At 37.7% G+C, this 25,999-nt stretch overlaps 1 protein-coding gene across 2 annotated transcripts in view; it reads left to right on the plus strand.

Moving 5' to 3' along the window:
- The window catches only part of galnt14 (UDP-N-acetyl-alpha-D-galactosamine:polypeptide N-acetylgalactosaminyltransferase 14 (GalNAc-T14)), a 198,141-nt gene that overhangs the window by 122,647 nt on the left and 49,495 nt on the right, over positions 1 to 25,999 (plus strand). For both annotated transcript variants that reach the window (XM_025898707.1, XM_005452386.4), the window contains exons 4-6: positions 3,487 to 3,554; positions 11,815 to 11,880; positions 21,876 to 21,997. In XM_025898707.1, the coding sequence (XP_025754492.1) occupies positions 3,487 to 3,554; positions 11,815 to 11,880; positions 21,876 to 21,997 (256 nt within the window). The remainder of the gene's footprint in view (positions 1 to 3,486; positions 3,555 to 11,814; positions 11,881 to 21,875; positions 21,998 to 25,999) is intronic.

Genomic DNA, 25,999 nt, shown 5'->3' on the forward strand with positions numbered 1-25,999 from the left:
TGGTTTAACAACTGAAACTAGACAAGGCTTTGGAGAATTTTACAAAGTTAGTGGTCAAGGTGAAGTGTGGACTGAGTGTTTGTATCAATGAGTGCGTACAGCACAGACTGATATCTATGACTTCAATGTGGCTCAAGCTTTAGTTCTAATTTGGAATCTTCTTTTTTGTTGTTACCAAATTATGATTATTTTCTCACTAAATTTAAAGACATTTCTAGGTGAGAAGAGAGTTTTGAAGATGAATAAAAGTCCTGCTTCACCATCTGCTGCATGTTTGTTGATAGTACAGAATACTTTGACCTTACAGAGACAGTGAGTGGGTCTTGGAAAATACAGATGAGACCAAAATGATTATTCCCTTATGAAGTTTCAAACTTTTATTCAGATTTTAGCAAAGGATGCACAAATCACTGGTGGGCAATAATGTGCTTTAACTTTGTAATGCTCAAAACGTGTAAAATTAAGTTAAGACAGAGGATTATCTTCTACTTTACACACAGTAAAAAACTTAAGCAAGAGTTTGAGCTGTTGCTCGAAAGCATCATACCATAAACAGAAGAAATCAGACGGGATTAAAAAAATCGTTAATGACAACAACCCAAAGCATACATCACTCCTGATTACCTACGAAGGGGCATAAAAACAAAGCCTTTACTTGATCCCACTGCAAATCTGTGGGGTGAACTGAAGACCAAGGTCCAAGCAGAGAAGAATGGACTAGGATTGCTCGGGAAACCTGCGTAATACTTGTTGAAAGTACAGCAAATAACTGCAGGCTGTTATCCAATAGTCGCAATAGTCATTCTGTCATAACTCAACCCAGAGCTTCGGACAGGGTGTAATATAGGAAGGTTAGAGGTGGGACATGAAAACAAAGAGCTGACATGATCAAAGACTCAAACACTCTTTGGAGCTAAATTTCTCCAGACATTACCTGATCAGTGAAGTCATTAGCGAACAGGATGTGCAGTCTGTTTAGCCTGATAATCAATCTTCTGTAATGTGCTGATGAAATAGCAACAGAATGTTTTTTTCTTATACGCTGTTTATTAAATATCTCTTCTTGCTTAACAGTTGTTTTCATTTTGTTCTTTCACAGACACGTTTTTTTGGAGGAAGCTTTTATCACTTTGATTCAAAGTGCCTCGCTCTACTCTGAGAGCATGCACGCTCTCAGCCTGTATACATGGCTCCTGTGGGAATTGAACCCCTCACCCTGGCAGTCATACAGTAGCACCCATTTAAGATCAGCGCTATCACTGCCAGAAAGTGGGGTTAAATTCCCACGGGGCCCCACAACTGCCACTCTTTAAAAATGCATGCTCTTAAGGCACTTTGGATGAAAGCACCCTCCAAATGGCGGCTGTAGGTAATGAAAATTTTTCAAAAAAAATTCTCAGCTAAAATTGATATATAGAGTGTTGGAAATGAGCGGCGCAGATATAGAGCTGCTATTCTGTGGCAGCCGACTGCGGTATTGTCAGCAGTGATAATATTTTCTGTGAGCTGAAGATAGCTTCTCCCTCAGCACGCCTGAGGGGAGGTTAAGCCTCATAGCTAGTGGCCTGTGAACCAGAGAATGGGAACTCCTGTGTGTGTGTGGGTCTGTGTGTGTTTGCGTAGATGGAAGCTAGTGAGAGGAATTGGAGGTTGTGAAAGGGAGAAGAAAAGTTGTAGCGAGAGAAGGAAAAGAGATTCGTGTCCTTTCATTCATATCTGTTTCATAGATAGATGCATAGATGGATACAGGGTGATTTAATGGGAACTAATGCGATAAATGCACTATTTTCTTTCTACTTGATCACCTCATCTCACCATCTTTATTTTTCCCTCCATCTTGATTCCACCCGTCTCTCCCTCTTTCATTTATTTTCCTGCTCCACACCTTTCCTCCTCCTTCTCCTCCCCCTTCTCTCCATCTCATCCATCAATCCATTCATCCATCTCTCCTGATTGGCCCTCAGCCCACAGAGAGAGAGCAAGAGAGAGTTAGCATCAGGGTTATTTGTCTCCCTTACTATCCTGCCATATCTCTCCCTGACCCCCTCTCTCTCTTTCCCCCCTCCTTCATTATCTTTTATCTCGCCCCACCTCTCCTACCCTCTACCTCCAAGCATCCATAACTCCTCCTGATGGGGTCCAGTGCCCCAGAGACACAGGTTCTCTCCACACCTCCTCCTCCCTCTACATTACCAACTTTTCCTCCATCCATTCTTCACTAGTGTCTTGCTAATTTTCACCTCTGCCATTCTTCTCCATACACAGTACCTCCCTGTTTTTAGTCTCAATCAAGTAACAACCCTCCTACTCATTGCCTCCTCCTTCCCCCTGTTTTTCTTTCCTCCATCTATCCTTTTCTACCCTTTTCTACCTGTCAATTCAGTTTGATTTCCTTCTTTTCCTCCTTCATGCTCGCTCACCCCTCCTTTAGCTCTTTTCTTCCCTCATCTTCCTTTCGTTTTCATATTTAAACTTTCTCACCCTTTTCCCCCACTTACTCTCCCTTCCCATTCCTGCTCTCTCTTCATCCTCATATCTTTCCACCCCTGCCTGTATCTCTTTCCATATTCATCCTTTGGAACAGGATAAATATGAAGAAGGAACAGATCTCTTTCCTTTCTCATTCCATTTCACCTTTTTTCTGTCTCATTTGGTTCCTTTCTTCTCACCTTTCCTTCTTTTCCCCCTTTCATTTACACTCTTTAATCTCTCCCTATTGCTTTTTTAATATTTTCTTTTATCTTTCCCTTCTTCCTCTGCCCCGTTCCCTCAACCGTGATCCTCAACCATCGATTTTCTACTTGTTCATCTTTCATGTACTTTCTTGTACCTTTTTACCTTCGCTCCCTGTCTCCCCCTTACCATACTTCTGTTCTTCCCTTCTTCCTCCCTGATTTTTCTCTTTTCATTTCTTTCACTTTTCTATCCTCTTTTTTTATCAACTCCATCCTCCCATTTCTTCACTTCCTTTCCCACTTTAATCCATCCCTCCTTTTCTCCCTTTCATCCTCGTCTCCTTTTCTCCCTTTTTTTTACACTTCTCCAGAGGACATGATGAACGCAGAGGTTATTGAACGGTAGAAATAATGAAATAAAATGGAGCAGAAACCCACCCAGAACAAAACACATTTTCTCATTTTCTTCCAGTAAAAGTTATGAATTTTTTATGTTTCAATCTTCCTCTTTAATGAAATAGTTTTTTTAGAGGTGACACGTCATACATTTTCATAACAGGAATTTGGGCTGACATTTTCAATATGTTGTTTCGTATGGCGTGTGCTGCGTACATAATGGATTCATGAGCACCTGAGTGTGTGTGTGTGCGTTTGTGTGTGTTTGCATCACTGCAGGTTGGCATTTACTTGTCAGCTTTTGGTATTTTGCCATGCATTTATGCATTTGTTTTGAATGCTTATTTATGTTTGTGCAAACTGACTAATATTTTAAATCACTTTTTGTTTTGTTTGTTTTTTGTCTTCTCTCCAGTGTTTTAAACAGGACTCCAGTTCATCTCATCTATGAGATCATTCTGGTGGACGACTTCAGTGACGACGGTGAGCTGCAGCTGGACACACACATTCATATACACACTGCAAATACACACATGCCTGGTTTCTTCCAGGTCAGAGATAACAAAGATGAGACCTACAAAACAGGTCAGAGGGAGGAATGTGTCCACAGCAGCTGGGTCCACAGCTTCAGGATTAAAATGGAGTTTAAAAAAAGAGAGAAGAAACTTCATTCTGGGTCAGAAAGGAGACCCGTTCACAGTGTGAACACTATCTCGTCCACAGATGTGCCCAGTCCATCTCCAGAGGTTCAAAAAGTCCTAGTGAACTATATCAAACAGACCGGAAAACGTTTATTTACATTAAGAGATTTCAGTTCATCAGACTCTAAGGATATTTATCAGCCACAACAGCTTGCCATTGTTTTCTCTTTGTAACTAGAACAAGAATTCACAAATAGCATTGTTTTTATATCTGTCTGTGGACAGATTTTTAAGGATTAGGCTTTAGTGGCTGAGTGGTTGCTGGCTGGCGTCATTGTTGCTTTGGTCACTAGCAGATTGCCCATAGTTTGTGTAAAAGACAAACTATGAGCAACAACAAGCAGTTGTAACATTCAAAAAATAAAAAGAAATTTGATTCAAAACAGAAACTGAGTATGTTCACCTTCAAAGTAAAAGATGTGCCTCACCTCTGATACCAACCCATTTAAAATGTGTAACTTTTACTTTGAAGGCAAAGGTCTCCTATTCTGCTTTGCATCACACTCTTTACAAGTGGTCGGAGAGTGTTTGCAGATCATTTGGCATGTTTGAAAGAAACTACCAGCATTTAGTGAAAAGCAATAGCAACAGCAGGCAACTTCTAGCAATCCCTCACAACCCTTATTCACAATAGATCATAGAAAAATCAATATATTATATTTATCAAATATCAAAGGTTTAAACTGTGCCATTTAAAAAAAACAAATAAGGTCATTTCGAATTTGATGAAAGCAACACATCTAAAAAAAAGTTAGAACAAGGCCATGTTTACAGCACCCCCTCTTCTCGTAGGTCGTGGATGGAGTAATCCCACTATATAGTCAACGAATAAACAAATCCAATGAAAAGTCCAAAATCAACAATGATTTCATCCACATAAGTATTGTTTGTGTGTATTGGGCACCTAATATATTTTGCTCTGTTTATACCATTGAGTTAGTTCTTTCTCCCTTAAATTGGGACTAACTGGATGGTTGGAGCTTCAGTCTCCAGCTTCTCCATTAGCAAGGTTGAAATGCCAGATATTGCTATTGCCCCCCTGCACCCCTGTATCTATGTGTGATATTGAAAACTAATTTTTCATTTTTAATGAATGCATATGAGTCCTTCTGCTGCCCCAAATACATGCAAGAGTACCAAATGGAAATTAATCAACAAAAATATAGTGTCATATGATGTTTTATGTATTTGATTACCAAGAAATGATACTATTGCGCTTTTTTTAGTAACTGTAATTTGATCACCCTTAAAAAAATATAGTAGTGCTGGAAAACGTCTGAGTTTTTTTTTTTAACATAATCAGAACTAGAGATCTATAAGCTAGAAAGGCTACAGGCATTTGTAACAACTGATAGATAAAGTACAACATCCCACGAGGAGGAAGAGTTCATCACTCCTTTTTTGACTTTGGGATTTGCAATCTCAAAATAAGTTTGCCATTAATCTCATCTACGGTAAAAGCTAAATTCAAGCAGTTACTTAGACAAGTCTGGACTACTAAGCCTAAGCTTACAACTTAAAACTCTACTCTCAAAGCCTGTTTGTTAATTTAATTTATAAAGTAATTTAAGGTGACATTTTTACAGTGTGGACGAAATGCATGATGTCCATTAATTGGCATCCTATAAATTAAAAATATGGTTAATCACACAGAAACAAGTGAGTCTATGGAAAGTTTGTTTATCTAAAACCATGATTTGAATCCTTTGTATTGCCTATATTTCTATATTTATACTTTTTTACTATATACCCACAAAGTGACGTGGCAGTGATGTCCTTTAGAAATTCCTCTTCACAATAAAACCGGCCTCACTAAAATAAAAACAAACCATATATAATGCAAATGCTCTTTTAAACTTATTAAACACATTGTACTTCTTTTAAAAGGAATTCCAACATTCTTCTAAATACTAAATACTATTATTATTTTACATTTTAACATTGATTTCAACAGTTTTAATCTGGTTACAAAAAAGTTGATTAATTAAAATAAATAAACCAGTTAAAGAAAGGAAAATATAAAATAACAAAAAAAATCAATCGGCTAACACCTAATAAATAGTTTCTTTATAAATAATCTGTATTCACATGTGACATGTTGATAACAACAATGTTGATATTTGTAAATAAAACAAAATCTTACATTACTTAACCATGTAAGCTCCCTGCACCTGTCATAGACGTCCACATGACGTCCCAAAAAATGATCCAGTCTGAAGTTCAAATGTTGAACATCATATTAACGTCCAGGTTGGGTCATGGTTGGACGTCCAAATTGTGGACCAAGTTGGATGTCATATAGATGTCCAGAATTGGTCATGGACCACTGGGTCCCAGTGTAGATATGTGTACATCTATCTGATGTCCAGTGTTTAATGGGTATACAATATCTAAATGGTCCCTGGTCCTATAAATCAGTTTGATTTGCATAATTAAAAGTGAGATGATCAGAGTATTTATGTAGGGACCTATTTTTGCTACTGTTCCCCTAAAGATTAAAAATTAAAGTGCTCATTAAGCAAAAGGGTTCTTCAAAGTAATATATCAATCACTGGATCATTATTGGTGTCAAATGAATGTGCAGCCACGGTTTAATGCTGTAGCTGGTCATAGTGGAGTTAATTATAACTACTAGGGGTAGTAAAATGGCTTAATATTTCAGGATCATACGATTTGTTTTTAATTTACTATATTTTAATAGAAGCATAGTGGAATAAAAACTACGGTATGTCCCAGAGCAGAATATAATGGAAGTCAAATATAAATAGCTTCAAAATGTTACTGCAGACCTAGTGAGATAGTATGTTAACATTCTTGGAAGAGGTGCAGTCGTTTGTAGTTTTCAGTTTTCTGTCCACTCCTGCTAGGAAATAAATTCTGGCCAGCAGACTTTGATATGATATGAAAAAGTGTCTGCACTTTGGTTTTTATGGTCAGGGAGTAAAGCAGTGATAAGAAAAGCACAAATATACAGGCAGCTGAACACTACATGGTTTACATTGGAAACAGCAGCTTCAGGAGAAGCTAAAGCTGCCTGATAAGATTTGATTTGTTCCTGCAGCTTTCTCCAGTTTCACTGACACACAGTTTATTCTTAAAGGCTGCTCAACTGCTTCAAGTGTAGTTATGTTCCTCACTATAATTTTAAGTCACAATTAAAGAATTTTTAAGAAAATGATAGAGGCACCAACAAAAAACTTGTGTTTAGGTGTTTTTTTTCCCTTTTCAGGCTTAATGAGCACGTAGCAGACAAAATAACCACAGTGAGTGCTTCAGAGTCCCTCTTTAAAAATGAATGAGATCAAAATCAGCGCAGGGAGATTTTTCACTTAACGATATGTGGCAGCTGAGTGTTTTGAAGATCAACTTGTCACATTGCAATTCCAGCCTGTTTTCCCAAAAGCATCTTAAAGATAGGATGATAGTAAAATTCTGTGAACTTTCTGAAATCCAAGAGCCATTTCCCCAAAGCATCAATAATTTCAGATGTTCTTAGAAATTATATTACATTAACGACTTTCTAACCATTTACTCACGGCTAAGAGTCTCTTTAAAACGCCTCGTGAGAATTTTGTTTTTTCATTTTTATTTATTTTTTTATTTAGGCTATATGCATCACAGTACATGTTCTTTGTTGCAAGTTTAGTAACCTGTAGCCATGCCTAAATCTTAATGCATGCCTTGAGCAGCAGCATTTAATGTAATGCTAACATGCCTTGAGCAGCAGCTAGATTAATTAAAGGTTTCTTATATTCTTCTTATATTTTCTTCATTCCATTATCATTAATCAAAGCAATCCAGAAGCTAAACCAATTTATATGTCGTCTCTACATTATTACATTTTCATAATGAACAAGGGCAGATACAAAATATTTCAGTGTTTTATAACATTTAAGAAAGAAGTCTACAGAACATCTATATTCAAACACTCAACATGTCATGTGTGCATTTGTTCGCAATGTTAGGAAACACTGTAAATAAAAGATGGCTTTAGCTATCACCCATTATATGTTTTGAGACTGTACTGACAAGTGACGGGTGAAGCCAACCATGACACCGAGGACACTGTATGCCCACTTTAACATGCTTTTTGATAATTCGGGCTATAATTTACTTAATAAACTAATTACATTTTAAGGCACAGGAATTGTTTTTTTAATATACAGTCTATAGTACACACATGTGCTCAAATTCCTCAGCTAAAAGTGATAAGTAATCCTACATAATCATCAAAATAGCATCAGGCTTTCTTGCTTAATTTTTCAATCTCTCCAGCTAAAACTGTGTTTTCGGATTCATCACACTGCACCGTGGGAGTCAGCCTGTTTGACTGGTCAATTACAAACCAAACAGCAAATAGATACAAAAAGGTTGTTTTAAACATGGAGGTTAAAACATGAACCCCAAACCCGTAAAACCTTTGTAGAACAGGCTTTGTGTCTCAGTAATAACTCATGATTTTCCAATGTTTTTTCAACATGCAATTGTTAAAACATTTTTCTAACTCACCAATCTGAGAGCGACAGAAGTGAAAATCCGAGTGATGAAGGTTAAATAACAGCAGATTTAGACTATAAAGACATGATTGGGGTAGGTGAGGCAACAGTGAATAGATGCAATCAGCAGTGGAGACAGATACATGCAAGTAAACAACCACAGATAGATGTGCAAATCAACAACCGACAGATAATCAGTGTTAATAAAACTGCATATACACTTATACAACCATGCCACCAGTGCATATGCATGCTGATGTACATAGCCAAAGAGAAAACAACTTTTCCAGCCGCCCACACAGGTGTCAGTCAATAAGTTTAATGCCTTGCCTTTGCTTATTTGCGGTGATTTGTTTTAGGATATTTGACCTATCATAAAAAGCTTTTCTCTAACTACCTTCCTCAAGCACATCAACTTAATGTTTTTGTCTTGTTCACTGCTCCTATGTTGAGGCAGTTCTATAGATTATAAACACTCATAAAAATCTTATATAGCATATTCTTAATGTACTAAAGTGGATATATTTATAATATCACTTTTATTTAAAAAAAAAAATCCAATAATTTACGCTACTACCACCTAACCTCCTGCACTTTTAGCTTTCTCCTCTTTCATTCAAGCACTATTGTTGCCATATGTTTCCACATAGAGCTGTCCTATAGATCTGTATATCTATCTATGTCTGTTCTTTGCTTATCTCGACAACTGTTCATCCGATCTGCTTTAAACTGCACCAAAGAGATTTCTTTTTCTTCTGGCAGCTAAAAACTGCCAGCTGCAAGTGCTTGAGAGCAATCTGGAGATGGAAGTATTTTTTTCAGCTAAGACGCTTTCGTTGCTATGATACAGAATATCCAAGGAAGTAATATCTTGTATAAACTGTGAATCTAGGTGACTTTTGTTTACCTGCTATACCCACTGCAAACTAAATCGTCCTGCAAACTTTTCACACAAGCAGTAAAAAATCCCCATTGTTCAGCACTAGTGCGAATAGGATGTGATCTTTGTTCACTGAAGTATTTGACTCACCCTTTTGCCACTGAAATTGGAAGGCTGGTTAAAAAAATGACAGCATTGGCCATAATTGTTGATGAGAAGTTGAACATTTTTCAACTGAAAAATCTGGAAAGAAAAAAAGATGCCCCCCCCTTTTTTTTTTTTTTTTTTTTTTTTTTTTTTTAAAGCATATTGTCAAAAATATGTTTCTATCATTGCAAACAGCTGAGAGGCCAGGCCATGAGATGCGCACTATGGTGGACACAGCCCCTGGGGACAATGACCAAGAAGATTTTATATAAGAAGATTTTATTTTATATAATTGAGCAAGCATAGCTGTAGCTGGATCTAATCAGCATAGGAGGGAATGACTGTCTATATGTTCTACCTTTGCTGATGTTAATATACAGTATAATAGTAATGTTAAGCAGGTAGGTACAAAGATGTAAAATGCCCACGAAGAGGACTTAATTACAGCAATAGTGTAACGGGAACAGTATTTATATGCCAACAGTCCGTATGCTGAAAAAGCTTGAAATGAGGAGCTGGGATAGAGTTAGGTTGCAAAGCAGCTTGCAGATCACGAGCAGACTAATATAGCTTAAAGTGAGCCATAAATGAGATTTGCTATTTGAATCCATAGGTTGAGATATCAGCTGCCCCTGAGACAAGCTGACCTATTCTCATTGTTTTTAAGCTTAACTTCTTCCTGCCCCAACAAATGCTGTGGATGATTTCAGATATGAATATGACTGATTTTATAGTCATATTATGTTAAATGTCTGGTTATATTTTTTTCACATAGGTACAGTATGTGGGTGCAGAGGTTATGCGTGCATATCCTGGACAAGCCCCCAAACATGTAACGGTTCCTATGTATGTGCCTCAAAGGATCCTAATATAGAAGAAGATAAAGTTTTAAATTGAAACTGAAATTGAAACTCTAAACTGAATTGCTTACAAAGACCAAATACAAATAAGGGACTTGCAGTCCTAGCAAAAACAAAGAAAAGATAAATAAGACCAGGAACTGACCATACTACTGCCCATTAGTTCTGTGCTTTTTCCCTAAGCTGATATTAGCCAAGACTAATCCAAACTGAAAATAGAAGTGATGCCAACACCCAATTAATAATATTAACATAACTCCACCTTCTCTGGCCTTCTGTGCATACGTTGAGGGTTCTGCAGCCAGTCAGCAATAAGGCACGTGGAACAGTAATACACATAAACATTTCTAGCACTGCAACGATGCTGTTACACCAATGCTTGCAATTAAAATTTCAATGCCTCTCAACCTCTCGAGTTTTGTCAAAAATTAGTGTCCGTTTATATGGTTATTTTGTTTGTCATCATGCAGGGCATCTCAGGCTGAGAGAGAACCACAGAGCCAAATTAGTATATAAAAACAAAAAATATTTACGGGGGTGTGTCTTAACTTTAAAGTTTTTGGAAACTGTCGTTTTATTTCAAATTCCATATAAAATAAGAAGAAGAATTTATGTCCAAAGTGAGTCAAAACCTTTCTGGTTGGATCAAAGTGCATATCCCCTTGGTCACATATATTTTATCCGCTTGAAGGGAGAAGTTCAGTGGAGAGGGGAACAAGCATGGGGCATTGTTTCTGGGTCAGAGCGCTCTGATGGAGGTGTTAAGTCATTCAGGGTCACTATACACAAAACTTCACATACAAAGCCATTTGTGAAAAAGCTGGTATATTGTGTAAAATATAATAGTAATAATAATGTTAAAAAATTGAAAATGTCATGCACCCATATGTTACTCACAATAGAGCACAGAAAATAACTTGAATGTTAATATGAGGAAAAATGGTTTACTTTTAATTTGACTACAGGAACATATTTCAGAAACGTTTTAACAGTAACACTTACAGGGAAAAACAAAAACTGACTGTTAAGTAATCATTTGTGATCCCACCACCATTGTGATTAGGAATGTAAGACTGAACATACTCATCAAAGTATCCTAAATCATGACATTTTCCAGTTTTTTGAGCCGTGACGGCTTCTCTTTCTTCTCTAGTTTTTTTTTCTTCCAATCTTTGACTCATTATTCTGAAAGTTATAATGGAACTGTATTGAAATCCTTTATTGATATTGTAAGTACATTCACTATTTTGCTGTTCTAAAAATCATTAATATTAATTTCACTTAACTTGACTTCATTAAATGACTCACATATTGTACACCAGTGATTCATTTTTTCTGCTTTCTTCTTTTCATTTTGACACCTTCCACCAGAGTATTTTTGACAGTTTTATTATTAAAAAAAAAAAAAGAACAAAATACAAAAAAAAAAAATACAGCTCAGAAATTCAGTGGAGACCTCACAGCCGGCTGAACAGCAACTAGACAAACGTCTAACTTGTCAAACCTAAAGCTTTGAATTGTCGTCATTTTTTTCATTGAGCTGCTATTTGGTTTCTCTGCACTCTTTCAAAGAAATTATCAAGATATACATTACACAGCACACAATGTTCCCTTCTATTATTCGTATTCTGCTCATGCTGTTTTTTTTTTCTTTCCCAGAGAGTGACTGCCAGCTTCTCACCAAACTGCCCAAAGTTAAATGCTTTCGCAACAACAAGCGAGAAGGTATGGAAGCAGTTGCGTTTGAAAAATTTCATTAGCATTTTTAACATGCTAGTGTGTATAAATTTGCATGCTTAATCATTCTTATGTTCTTTGTAGGATTTTTGGCGTCTCATTTGTCACCGTTGTGCTAGATTTGTGTGTGTATGTGTGTAAAAAGGTGTTATTCAGGGTGTGTATAAAGAATATAAATTTCACTGGTGGTACTGAAAACTCTCTGCCTAAACAATCCCATGCTGTATATAAACACACAGAGACGGGTGGACAGACAGAAAGACAGTGAGTGAAGTGAAATTGATTCATTCATCTCTGGCTACATATTGAACTGCAGAACTGAAATGACCTGAAGTGAATTGAAGTGACAGGAGAGCTACTGAAATAGAGCCCAGAGTGGCAGGCTATCATAAAAAAAAATGTCACAGAAAAGAAAATGTCTTCCACAATCTCAAACCAAACATACCATAAATTCAAAAGCAAGCTTATATGCTGAAATTTAAAAACAGGAAAATTTATAAATAACCTAATCACAGATGACAACCAGTGTGAAGTTAAAGCCTCAGTCACACTAAATATGGATGTTGTTCCTCATTTTAATGGTTAATACAGTCATGCGTCTTGGCTATGCTTATCATTTTTCCATATAATCCATTTGGAGCTGCCTCCATGCTCTTAAATATAGAATACGAATGAATGGAATACATAAATTAACATGACAGCTTGACAATATGGCGGGGTCAGGAGCATACTGTGAATAAAGAAATGGTTAATGGCCAGAAAAAGGTTTAAGACATATATAATCCCACTGTAGCTGACTCAAGATGTTTGGTATGTGCATGATTTTTAAGGAATTGAAATGGATTAAATACTTCGGGCTGAAAGAACATTTTATTTGACTAAAACAATAGTGGAGGTGGCATGCTGTGGATCATTCAGGTCTTTTAATTGTTTGACTTTTTGCCACTGAATGTTGCACTTTAACTTAAATTCCGCAGAACTGCTACACCCCACTGTTAGAAGCAAATTCACAAAATAGACCCAAGTACAGACACATACTGAGGCAGACAGGTGGCTGCTTTAAAGACTTACAAAATAGAATGGGAAATAATTACTTTATTTGTATATCGCTTTTCAGAACACAGTTACAAAGTGCTTCACAGTTTGAGTAAAAGCCACACAATAAAAATAAGCATGCATGTTCCATAAGACAGACATAATGAACTACAGGGTCACACATTCATTCCAGCATATGCACTTTCATACAAATGCAAATAGATGTAAAATTGTGGCACAAAATAAGGGGAAAAGATTAAGGGAACACTAACCTATAAAAATCAGTTTTCAGCAGCTGATTAACACAAATCAGATTTAGCAGACCTGATAGGCTGAGGGAGGCTGTTCCAAAGTTTCTGAGCTACAACGTCAAAAGTTTGATCTCCTCTGGTTTTATTTAGTGTGTGGAACAATTTTTTTGAAGATGTTGATGAGATTATCTGAGAAGTTGGCTGCTGTGGTAAGGTCTAAGTAGGTTTGATATACAAGTCAGGCCATCTTCATGTAGAGCGTTATGTGTTAATAATAGGGCTTTAAAGTGGATTCTGAATTTTACTGGGAGCCAGTGAAGATAAACAAGAATATGTTTGATATGCGAGTGGTGGCTAGCTTTTGTTAGCAGCCTTGCTTTCTGCACCAATGGGAGATGCGCTACAAAGGGCCAAGAAGTATACGTGAAAAGTGAGTTACAGTAATCAAAGTGGGGGAAATTAAAATGTGTATTAAAAGTATCAGATGATTGAATGAGAGTAAAGCTTTGCTTTTTGCAATATTTCTGAGGTGACGTAAATGAGACTGGGTGACTTCCTGAGAGAAACTGGCAGGTCCAAAACACTAGAACCTCAATTTTACTAGAATTGAGATTTTGTATAATATTGTCAAATAAATTTGTATACATCCAATTAATAATGGCAGAGAAGGTAGGAGAGGCTGTTGAGTTGTTGGGCTTAGCAGAAAGGTGCAACTGTGTATCATCAGCATTGCAATGGTAGGAGATTCCTTTAAAACAATACAAACATATGTAAGGGTTGCAGATGAAGACTTAAATAGTTCATATGAATAGTGTTGGATAAGCACAGCACAGCTTGACTAAAAAGTTGAAAGTATGATGATGGTCTTCCCTGAAATGGTCAGTATGAAAAAACATTTAAACATATTCTTCAGTCTCTCGCCTAATGATGCAAATCATTTTGATTTAATTTGGACAGACCATCTGCAAAAGTGGAAAGAATGTCATTAAAAGGTTAGAAAGGTCAGAATAATTTAGAGCTTTGGTTTTAGTGTTACTCCACAAATATTTAATTCCACCCATGTGACCTGGAATGAATTGACTGTTTACAGTTTAGCCAATGCTCATTATTTTTAAAGGTAGAATATTGATGCTAATTCTTCATGGCACAGATTGAGCAAGGTGGCTAGAAAGTGGCTCGTCCATACTGCCATGATGGCATCACACAGTTGCTGCAGATTAGGTGGCTTCACGTCAATTATGCAAATCTCCCCTTCCACCACATCCCAAAGGTGCTTTATTGGATTGAAATCTGGTGACTGTGGAGGCCATTTGAGTACAGTCATCTTCCTGTCATGTTTAATAAACTAGTTTGAGATGATTTGAGCTTTGTGACATGGCACGTTATCCAGCTGGAAGAAGCCATTTGCAGATGGGTACACCAAGGTCATAAAGGGATGGACACGGTCAGCAACAATACTCAGCTAGGCTGTGGTGCTGAAACAATCCTCAGTTGGTACTTAGAGGCCCAATATGTGCTAAGAGGTTGCCTACAGGCTATCTTTACAATGTCTACTTGCCTAAATGCATTGAGTTGCTAACATGTAACTGACTGATTAAACATCCATGTTAACAAGCAGATAAACAGCTGTGCCTAATAAAGTGATTTAAATGCAATGATTCATGGACACAAACTCATAATTAAAGAAATATGAAAATAATGTGTGTCATGACCACAGATTAGCTTGTATTAGTTGCTCCTCCTGTGATGTAAATGTTTGGTGCAGTTTTAAATGAATACTAGTTTGTGATGTTATCTGACTAATAGCCAAAGAAGAGGAATTGTTTCTCAGTCAGAACCAAAACTGAAATAATAAAATGATGGTAAAGGTAGATTAGAGGGCAGATGCAGGAAAAAAGGGGTAAAAGGTCGAAAATAAAGGTAATCAGATCACCAGAGAGGAGGGACATGGGAGCAGCATCTGTAGATTTAATGTGTCTCTGCTCAAAAGATCATTTTAATTACTACTTTCAAAGTTTGTGAGGATCTTAAAGTTATATATGTAAACTGAAAGGAAATTTCCACTTCTTGCATTAGATCTGGATAGGAGGTATCTAGCTATAGAGCTCCGTCGACTTAAGGTGATAATGGACTGCTTCTTATACAGTGCTTTTCTACTCTACCTGAGCACTCAAAGTGCTTCATACAACTTGCCTTATTCACACAAGCAATTGTTTTCTATGCTTTTTTTCACGTAAGTACATTCATATTCCAATAGGTGCATCACAGAGTAACTTGGGGTTAGTATCTTGCCCAAGAATATTTAGCATGCAGACTGGAGCTGACCAGGGTTCGAATTCTTTAAGCATAGACTGTAGCTTTCAGTGAAGCCAGCAGATTCATCCATTTACAATGCCTGATTGTAAATGGGAGAATTGAAGGCAAATGAGTATGACTTTTTTGGGGGGTGGGGGGGTTGATATGCACCCTTAATTAGGTAAAATTCAACATGGATCCTTTTGCTCATTGTTAAAAATTGTTTTCAACTTTGTAAGTGAAGCACACCAGAAATTTGTCTGTAGTGATACGCTGTTACAAACATGTGGGGTGTTAGTAATTACAGCCAGCATTTTATATACAGTATAATAACACTAATTGGATCATAGCAAACACTTTGCAAAAAATGAAGGGGAGTTCAAATATAGTGTAAAATAACAACATGGTGCAATTATAAGAAAAAAAACACCAAATAGAGATCAGACTAACACAAAGTTCATCCGTAGAGTTAGTGTGAAAAACAAAAAGTAATTTCTGGCTCTCTATGGTGCATGGCTCCTTTTTCCCATTGTTATTGTTTGAGAGTGATATTAGGGGTAAAAAAAAAAAAGATATTTAAAGCCCTTTTACAGTTATAATATTTCTAAATGGCGCCCACTGATGTTAGACCTTTACAGCAGAAGACAAATCCCTCTAGTGAAGCATCATCTGTGGAGTATTCTGATCAAGTTTTTGCTACAGCTTACTTTCAGTGCAGTTCCTCTGAAAAGTGACAGACAGAAACATTTTCAGACATCTCATTGCTTCTGAAGATCAAATGGCAACATTTTCACAGGAACAAACTAAAGCAAAAAACACTCAGAAACCACTTCTGACATGCTTGTTGTTGCCTCGGTGAGAGCAGTGCCATTTAAACTCCAGTTACTGCACTAAAACGTCTGAAAATACGAGTCCCCTTTCCACTTCACTAATACCTCTCCCTGTGTTCTTCTTCCTCCCTTCTTTCTTCCTCTTCGTGGATGCTTTATTTCACCTCATATTTTAAATTTATCTTGCTTGCCTGTTCTGTTGCTTGCATTTTATAGTTTCCCTCTTTCTTTCTCACTCACCTCTCTGTCTCTCTCTATAACAACAGGAACACTTGTCCTACATGCTGTCACTGAAGGATTTCATTATAGCACAGTCATGCTGATCACACACTGACACACACACGCACACACCCACACATAGACAGCGGCAGGGTTCATCAGTTCAGCTAGTTAATAGTTTATGGCTGCAGGCTTTCTGACTTGATTGTCTTTTTAATGGCCATAAAAAACACACCAGCCTGATACTGTATGTCTTCTCTGACACACTCACACACACCCCCACACACACAGACACACACAGGTGGTTGTACTTGCACGTTTGTGAGAACACAGTGTTGGCATGTACCATTAATCCAAACATCAAGTTGTTTTAGAAAAACCAAAATCTAAAGGATGAAGCGCTTTAGTACTTGCCTTAAAAAGCTAACCCCCAACTGTATGAATATTCTTGCTAGCTTAAAAAATGCACTGTGAAATGTGTGAAAAGACCCGATTTATGTGTTTGCATTACAATCTAAATCTTTTTTTTTCCATCTGGCATTTTGCCATGGTGCCTAACTAGATTTGAATTTTAAGAATCTTTCCCATCGGTCATTACCTAATACATGTTCCAGTCTGGAGATGTTTTAGTCGTGAACTCTAATTTTCCCACCTAGCTTGATAAATTGTAAATTGTTTTCCTTTATATGGAGTTTTTTTGTTCTGGTAATTTGGACAGCTCAAAGCAATTTCAATGCATCTTTATTCTAGAATGTCAAATACTGTTGGTCTTGCATAGATATATACAGTCCATTGACGTTGGCCCCTTGATGCACCTGCCATTGAAATATTGTATGCTGAAAAGGGCTCTCTTTTAAGGTGCAACAAATCCCACGAATGGAAATAGGATGGGTAACAATTCAGTTTGTTACAAGTTTGCCAACCAGGAGACCACAGTTTGGAGCTTTGTATTTGGCAAAACCCAAAGATATTCTGAGTAATTTTCCTTTTCGGTTGGTTTTTATCAGTGGTGGAATAATTCTTTTACTAAACGTAAATTAACTCACTTGCATACCTCATAATTGGTTCAGTTTAATGCACTCTCAAGCCAGTGGTCTCAGAACAGAAAAAAAACAATGGGCATGTGACATTGTCATCAGTGCCACCTGGCTGTGACTGAGTAACGTTGACTGAAGCCGGGCTGTAAACATGCTTAATGCTGGAATGTGTGTCTGAGCTGCTGCATGAGCGTGCCATCTGTAATCAGACTATTCTTGATGGAGGTTGAAGTTATTAAGATGAGATGCTCCAACCTGTACCTGTGGCATTCTTGTGGCTGCACCCCAATCTGCAGCTGTTATTGCAGCCTAATGTCTGCCACTACACTGCCAAGGTAGGACAGACCGTTCTAGTTCAGGTGCATATGCAGACAGACAATTCCTTCACCAGGATTTAGTCTAGATGTGTTTCTTTTTAACCACGCTGGGTTGACATGTTCACCGGAGGCAACCACAGCTAGTGATCGTTGCAAAGCTGCAGGCTTTTAGATAGCCAAACTAAGTGGTTACATTTAAGAGCTAGAATCTTATTTGGTTAGGTTTAAAATTAAAACTGCCAAAAAACAAAACTCTGTGTAGTTTTTTTTTTCGGACAACCATAACTTCTTGGCTAAGTTTAGAAATAGACTGTCGTCTGAGGGAAACCATTGGTGTTCACACTTTCTTCATTTGGTGGTTTTAAACAAATGTGTATATGTGTATATCTTACATGTACGTCAGATCAGCTGGCTATTGCATTTGTTATATCCCAAATGCATGTTGCCAAGAGGGAAGTTGCAAAGTGCCCCCTTGTGGACAAACTATGCAATATCAACACTTATAAGGCGGTTTCTTTGATTTCTTTTTTACTTTTTACATTTTTTATCCACTTGTATAAATCCTGATACTGATATATCAGTAAGTATATCAGTATCAGCAGGGCTGACATACCAGTCTGGCTTTAATACTTTCTCAGTGTTTTTAACTGCAACCCCAGGATCTCTTTCAAAGTGCCCATATGGACAGACTTAAGAATGAGATCCACTTCACTACTGCAGTACCTTGCTGACAGACACCTATGGTGTATCTGTAAGATGCCAGTGGCTCTGGCAGAAAGGTAGTGTTTGATGTCCTGAATAAGAACACGTTGTACTTTCATACACCAACTCTACATACATTCATACACAAATGGCACACGGGACAGTTTCTGAAATTTTTGTCTAAGGAAACTTTAATATGAAAACTGCTGGTGGATGATCCCTTGAGCCACAGTTGCTATCGTGATCAACAATATTGACACCTTTCCAGCTTCCCACGTTGGAAGGTATCTCGCCAGCAATTTTTGTAGTATTCTGAAATATACAATCCAACAACTACACCAATCTAGGCCATTCATGCAGCACAGAAAAGGAAGAGCAGGGTTTGAACTTATCTCTCAAAGTGCCATCACTCATGCTTTTCATGTCTACAACCAAATACAACATAGAGAATTCTTTGTGAAGAGCGTATGATTATCCTTTTTAATGACATGGGGCTTTTCATGATGCCATCAAGTGTGGCCATTCATAACAGCTGAACTGGACAGACGGCACTTTGTACTAACTAGTTCTTTTCAAGCATAATGCACTCTTTGGATCAATTGCCAGACAAAATGCCCTCACTTCTTACAACTCTAATGGATCCACTCAAGTGTAGAAGTCCAATAGCACACAAAAATGTCCATTTGTACAATAGTGAGGACACATTAACAAAGACATTATGCATTTTCTTATCTGATATTAATCTGTTAAGATGTTAACTTTCAAACAGCCCTTTATAGTTTCAAAGCCTGGCCAAAATGTCCTCACTACACTGGTTTCAAATAAAAGGTGTCTACACAAACACAGACCCACATCTGATAGGTGGAGACAGTTAAGAGTTATCAGTGTAGATTAACACTCTCCTCAAAGTCAGCCTGCCCTGCAGTGTGTGTGTGTGTGTGTGTGTGTGTGTGTGTGTGTGTGTGTGTGTGTGTGTGTATCTAAGTAAATGGGCGTCCACTTCTGTCAGTGCAGATGTGTGTGTGTGTGTTCCTGCTTGTATGTGGGTCCAGTTTATGTGTCTGGGTATGTGTGTGTGTCCATCCATCCAGAAAATAAAGCCTTATTGAGGATGAAATGGGATTTTTAATTGGCTGAGCCTCGGCCTAACGGCGCCACGTGAAACTTCACGGCCCTTTGTACAATGTCACCGACACACACACACACACACACACACACACACACACACACACACACACACACACACATATTCACAATGGGCCCCAGCACTATCACGATAACACACATACAACAGTGCAGACTCCTCTTTGCGCATGTACCACACACATATTCAAAAGTGCATGCACTCACACACACATTACGTCTCCGTGTCAGGGAGTATCGATCAGACCATTTAGTCCAAATAGAGGGGAACACTGGACCCCGTCAGGGAGACCTCCTTAACAGGCTCATTTACACACAAACACACACACTTTGTCTGTCTTTGTCTTACTAAAACACAACTGCAGTTAACTGACGCACACATTTGGCTTTTTGCTCCGCTCCCTTCTTTGCTTTTCTCTCCCTCTTGTTTAAAAATGGATACGCAAACCTGTTCTCCAACACACACACACACAGACACACAAATGCAGAGAGTGATGCGCCTGTTAAAAGGTTGTGTCCATGTCTGACAGGCCCTCTAAGAGCCCTGCATCGATTTTCCCCTCTGCTGACTGACTGCGAGAGCAAGTGAAAGAGAGAGAAAGCAAGAAATGGGGTGTCAATAGATGGAGCAAGGCACTAATACATCCAAGGTTACGGGTTCCATTCTCACCAGTGCCTGAAATATTCTTTGTCTTGTTCTTCTGCTGCTGTGGGGCCTTTTCAAGGAAAGTGTTTGTGTATATTTATAGCGAGTGGATGGAGGTTGTGTGTGTTTAACTGATAGTCACAGCTTGTGAGCGTGAAACTTGAGTATATACTGTCTTATCCGATCTGCCGCCCTGAAAAGAATCAATTTCAGACAGCAACGCGGAGGATTTCAATTTGGCAAAGAAAAGCTGTGAGGGCTTTAAGTTCAATATCGACGGTCTCCAAGTGCTTACTGTACACAACATTTCAATGTTAAAGTGTGTATGAGACTGTAATGTGACTGAGAAAGGTGCAGTAAATCGACACTATCACTTCTATTAGTGCTCGCTGTAATTATGGCTGTTTCTTAATTGTGATTGGATGATAAAATGTTGTTACATTGTTTACAAATTTAGATCTGTTGTTTACAGAAGACTGAAATTAAACAAAAGTCGTTTAAGTTGGCACAACAACACCATGTTGAACTGATGATGGTATCAAGCTGTAGTCTTTTTTTCACTGTTATGAATCATATTTCACAATTTCACAAACACCGCAATTGTTTTATTTATTTGGTTGTATTTTTTTCAATAGTTATCATCTTTTCTTTGTGTTTTTTTTTTCTTTGTTTTGGTTTTTCCAAATGTTTTTCATTTTTGTGTTATTTAATACAAGTGTTGTTCCACTCCACAACATATGGAGTAACTGCATTGCTTTATATAAAGCTACCAACAATATATAATTACTTCATATAATCAACATTTCCAACATTAAGGAGATGCTTTAATAATATTAATGATCCAATAATATATCTAAAAGTGGCAATCTACATATTGAATATAGTTACTTTAAGTACAACTCAAAATTATGTTGAAAATCTTGTACAGCACCACTTTCATGTAATAAATCTGTTCCATGACAATTTTATACATTTATTTTACCCCCACCCACCCCGTATCGGGTACCTTGTATGGTTAAAGTTTTATTACAGAAAAGATACAGTGTTTTCCAAACCTTATTTTAAAAGCTAAAGCATGAGTGGCAAATTAAAATCAAACCTGTTGGTTCTATTTATGCACAGGGACACATTGTCTTAATGCGCTTATCAGTGGGGGATTCAGTGAAATGGTTTTCAGTGCAAAAATAATTATAGATTTGGATTATATGCATTTTTCAAAAGACCCTTCTATTAAATGTCTTCTTCAATTTATTTTGTATTTATTTATTTATTTTTTAAAAAGACATGTTGGTGCAATTGCATTGTCCTTTATTATATATCCATCAGCCACAACATTTAAACTGCTGGCCTAATTTTGTCAATGATATTTAAAAGTGCAGTGTGAATAACAATTGTTAATTAGGACTTGTGTAATAAAAGTTATAATTTTAAATAGATGTTGTTAATATTTTGAAGGTTTTTCATGAACAGGGATGAGATTAAACTGTCTTTCTATTTGTCTGCTTCAGGTCTCATCAGGTCCAGAGTGCGGGGGACGGACGCTGCAAGAGCCAAAGTGCTGACCTTCCTGGACAGCCACTGTGAGGTCAACAAAGACTGGCTGCCACCCCTCCTGCAAAGGATCAAAGAGGTGTAACTTCATGTTCATTTATAAACCCTAATGCAATGAAGTATGTGTGAGTCTGAAAGCTTCTCTATCAAATTACAACCCTCTCATGTTCCAGATGTGTCTATATATACACACATATATGTGAGTCACGAGGCATAATGACCATCGCTAACTTCACCAAGGCCTGTCTGCAAATATGGCATGCTTTACCGCTCAACAAAAAGCCTCTGCGTGATGACTCCAGTGGTCGAAGTGAAATCGTGCCATGAGAGAAAATAGCTGCCGGTCTGATTGCCTCTCATTAAGAAATAAGTGCGGCACTCTCTTCTTCACCCCTCTTACTCTCCCGTCTGCTCTCCTCTGCTTGTGTCTGCTCTTCTTGTCCTCCCCATCCCATCTCTCGTCACCTTGTTTTGCCTCCTCTCACCACCTCTTCTCCGCTCCCCTTTGTCCTGTCGCATCTCTCTTCCTTTCTTCCTTTTTCCCGTCTCTCGTCTCCTTTACTTTTACTTACTCTTCAGTACCATTGCACCTTTTCTTTTCCATTTTCATCTCCTCTCCCGTTTTCACCTCTTATCCAGCAATTTTGGTTATTGCACTCTGTTCTACTTTCCCCACCTCATGTCTTCCTCCCTGTGCTACTGCCATTACTCTCACACCTTTGCTTTTCTTCCTTTTCTCTTTACATCTCCTCGTAATTTTCCCCCTCCCTTCTCTGGCCTCCTCTCAGCTTCTTTCTGGCCTCTTGAAACGTCCTCTTTTCTTTTCTATCCCCATCTCTTTTCCTCCCTCGTTTCTCTGCTCTCTTGAAACCTCCCTATCCACTTCCTCTTACATCCTTTTCTACATCCTACCCTGGCTTTACACATGCCGTCACCTTCTTTTGATTTGCTTTACGACCTTACGTGGCCTTTCTCATCTCCTTCCCTGTCCATGTGCCTCGCATACTCCCTTCTCCAGTTCGTTTTAATTTTAATACCTGTCTTGAACTTCTCCAATTCATCAAGTCAACAGTTGTTTGCCTGCTATTAAAGACCTTTGATCTCAATCTGCAGAGGAGCGATCAATAAATAAATCCACCAGATAGTCTGATCTGTTTCTCCTGCTGTACCATCACCATCCATATTTATACTCATGGTTTATTCGTGTGTGTGTGTGCCTATGTGTGTTCAAGCACAAAAGTCATCCATCACTGTCTGTGTAGTCACTCTATAGTCGTATATTTAGATTTAAATGTATGAGGTATTGATCCGATTAACACACACGCGTAGTCAAAACTCCAGGCTACCGTAAAATCACATTGCCCGCAAAATAAGTAGCTCTCTATATCAATAAGACAGACAAAGTCTTGTCCAAATATCAGGTTATCTGCTTTTCTGTATTTCACAGCTGATCGATTTTATCATATATTTTGATTTTGTTCTCTTTTAATTGTTCTCAAGCTTTTTCTGTTGTGCCAAAAAAGCCTTTTTTTTAATACTTTACTGTTGGACGTTAACAAATCATTATTTTGTCACTTTTGTCAAATAAATAATTTATTGTAATTTCATTGTCAGGGAAGTAATTGAGAAATAATACATGCAAATATGCATCTTCTCATTTGAATAAATAGAAATTTCCCAGCTATTTACCACTGATTGAATCTACAGAGTATTTACTTAGCCCCATATCTATCACATTAAAGTTTTTGCTTTCGTCTTTCAGCACCAAGGCAACAATTTATTGTAATTGTTCACCAATTAACAGTAATATTTTCAGAGCATGTCAACATAAAAGGATCCTGGCTGTGTTTAGCAACATTGCTCATTTGTTGCTACGTGTGCATGTGCAATCAAAGAGAGCTGCAAAACAAAAGCGATAATCACAATGAACGGCCAAACATGTAGTGAATATGTTGACGGTTTCATTAGTATTTCCAGTCATTTCCTAGGAATCAGTGTGTTAGTAAAGGAGGGTGTGGGATATGTTGCATGTTTTAACAGTGACAGGGCTATTTAGGCACCATGGACTCTCAGTGAACATCACCTATAAACCTCACTCATAAATGAAGGAAAAGAAAACAGAGTAACTGCACCAGATGCATGTTTACATGAAGAGCAATGAACAAAATGAACACTAGCACTCCCTGCATGCACTGTTGGATTTAAAAAATGATTTGAAAGATGGTATTAATGATTAAAAATATATAAAGAATTGCATTAAAGTCTAGAGTGCTTGTTGTTTTGGAATAATGGGTTTTCTGAAGGGACAATTTAGATAATAATTTTGTCAATAGTCAAACGTCTGCCTCGGCACAACTTGCTTAGATGCTTGCGTAAAATACTCAAGTATGACTCGGTAAAACAGGTCATTTATTAAAATTCAATATTCATTTATAAAATCATTTATAATTCATTTATAAATGTATTCATTTGTAAAATTCAATAAATGATTGAAAGTTGCACTTTAAAAACATAAGAGTCCAAAACCATAAAAGAAGCAGATTGCTTTGGGGTCAGAGTCCTCTCAACTTACTCATCAAATATTCTCATTTCTATTCAGGTGGAGGAAAAAAAAGAAATGGCTAAAATTAAGAAAATGCTCCAGAGTGATTTGAAAATAACAGTTATCCGGTTACGACAGTAATGTCGTGATGCTTCACCCTGAGTGCTGCACAGTGTCATTACCCTAACAGCTATTAAAGCAGACAAAGTGCTTTGTAATGTGGCTGAAGCTGTAGAAGGATGCAGCTTGCGTCCCCTTGCACTGACCCTGCAGCTAATGGTCCAGAACCGCTCCACCTGCTCTGTAATATCACTGGCTGAAGATGCATCCAGCCGTTTGACCAAACTAATAGAGGGACACTTCATGATTTAAAAGGGAGTGCAAGTCTGGCAGCGTCAGTGTGTGTGGGTGTGTGCGAGTGAGATTTTGTACCTTTTATCCTTGTAAAGAGCAAATGGCACCATCAAGGAAAAAATATGAGGAAAATCAAGTGCAGCCATTTTTGCCAGTTTTCACTTTAAAAGGATTTAGGACTCTGTTTAAGGGTTAAGGAGGCAATAACTAAACTAAATCCATGAGCGTCTTATGGCCTTATGGACGATTACACAGGGTTGAGGGATACGGGAATTTTTGTTGGTGCTTGATATTATCCCATTTTTCACAGTCTCATCAACCAGTCACAAATATCAAGCATTACATTTTTAATGGCTTTAAATGTTCAGTTAAAATGTTTGCCACTTTACATGCTAACCTTTTTTCCCGCATCTTGTCTGCATGATTTAAGCTTAGAAATTTGCTCATTTCCAACACAGAAATGAAATCTATCTATAGGATTAGTTGCTCCACTAGGACATGAGTCGAGGTCTATCAGCAACCTTAGTAGAAAACTACCAGCTGAATTTCATGAAAGTTGGTAGAGATGAAGTACAAGAAACACCAGAAAAAGAGAGAAAAAAAAAAGTTTGGTGCATTTCCAGACCACTTTGTTTAAAAGTGGAAAATAGTTCATTGATGGAGGATGTGCTTTCCAAATGTTTTTTTAAAATTACTGTTGCGCTACACTGGGGATCTTATTCTCTGAACCACATGAACCAAACTGTAAAGTTGAGTGGGCAGCTGCTTGGTTGTTACTTCAGAAAAGTCTCCAAAGTGCCATAAACCAGAAAATCACTGTAATAAAGTTGCGTGCAGAGCACAAGAAATGCAGAAGTTAAGCAAATGAAGCTAAAAACTGCAGTTTCTTGAATAACCACTTGGGGTTGGCTTAAACACAAACGGTCAGCTTTAGAGCAGAAATACATTGTCTTACAACCAAAATCTCTCTGGTTTTGATCTCTGGTTATTTTCTTCCTTCTGACAGCCCTGTGAAGAATGAGTTTTATATTACTTACCTGTTTAAATCAAATAAAACCTTAAAGTTATGCATAGTTAATAGTTTGGTTGGTTTAAAGGACTAGTAGAGGTAGGTGTGAACACAAGGGGCATGCTGAACCCTAGCCAGGTATTAAATTAGCTCTCCCCATCTCTAATCAGAAAGTA

The sequence above is a fragment of the Oreochromis niloticus genome, linkage group LG15 (genome assembly GCF_001858045.2).
Source record: "Oreochromis niloticus isolate F11D_XX linkage group LG15, O_niloticus_UMD_NMBU, whole genome shotgun sequence".
Lineage (NCBI taxonomy): Eukaryota > Metazoa > Chordata > Actinopteri > Cichliformes > Cichlidae > Oreochromis > Oreochromis niloticus.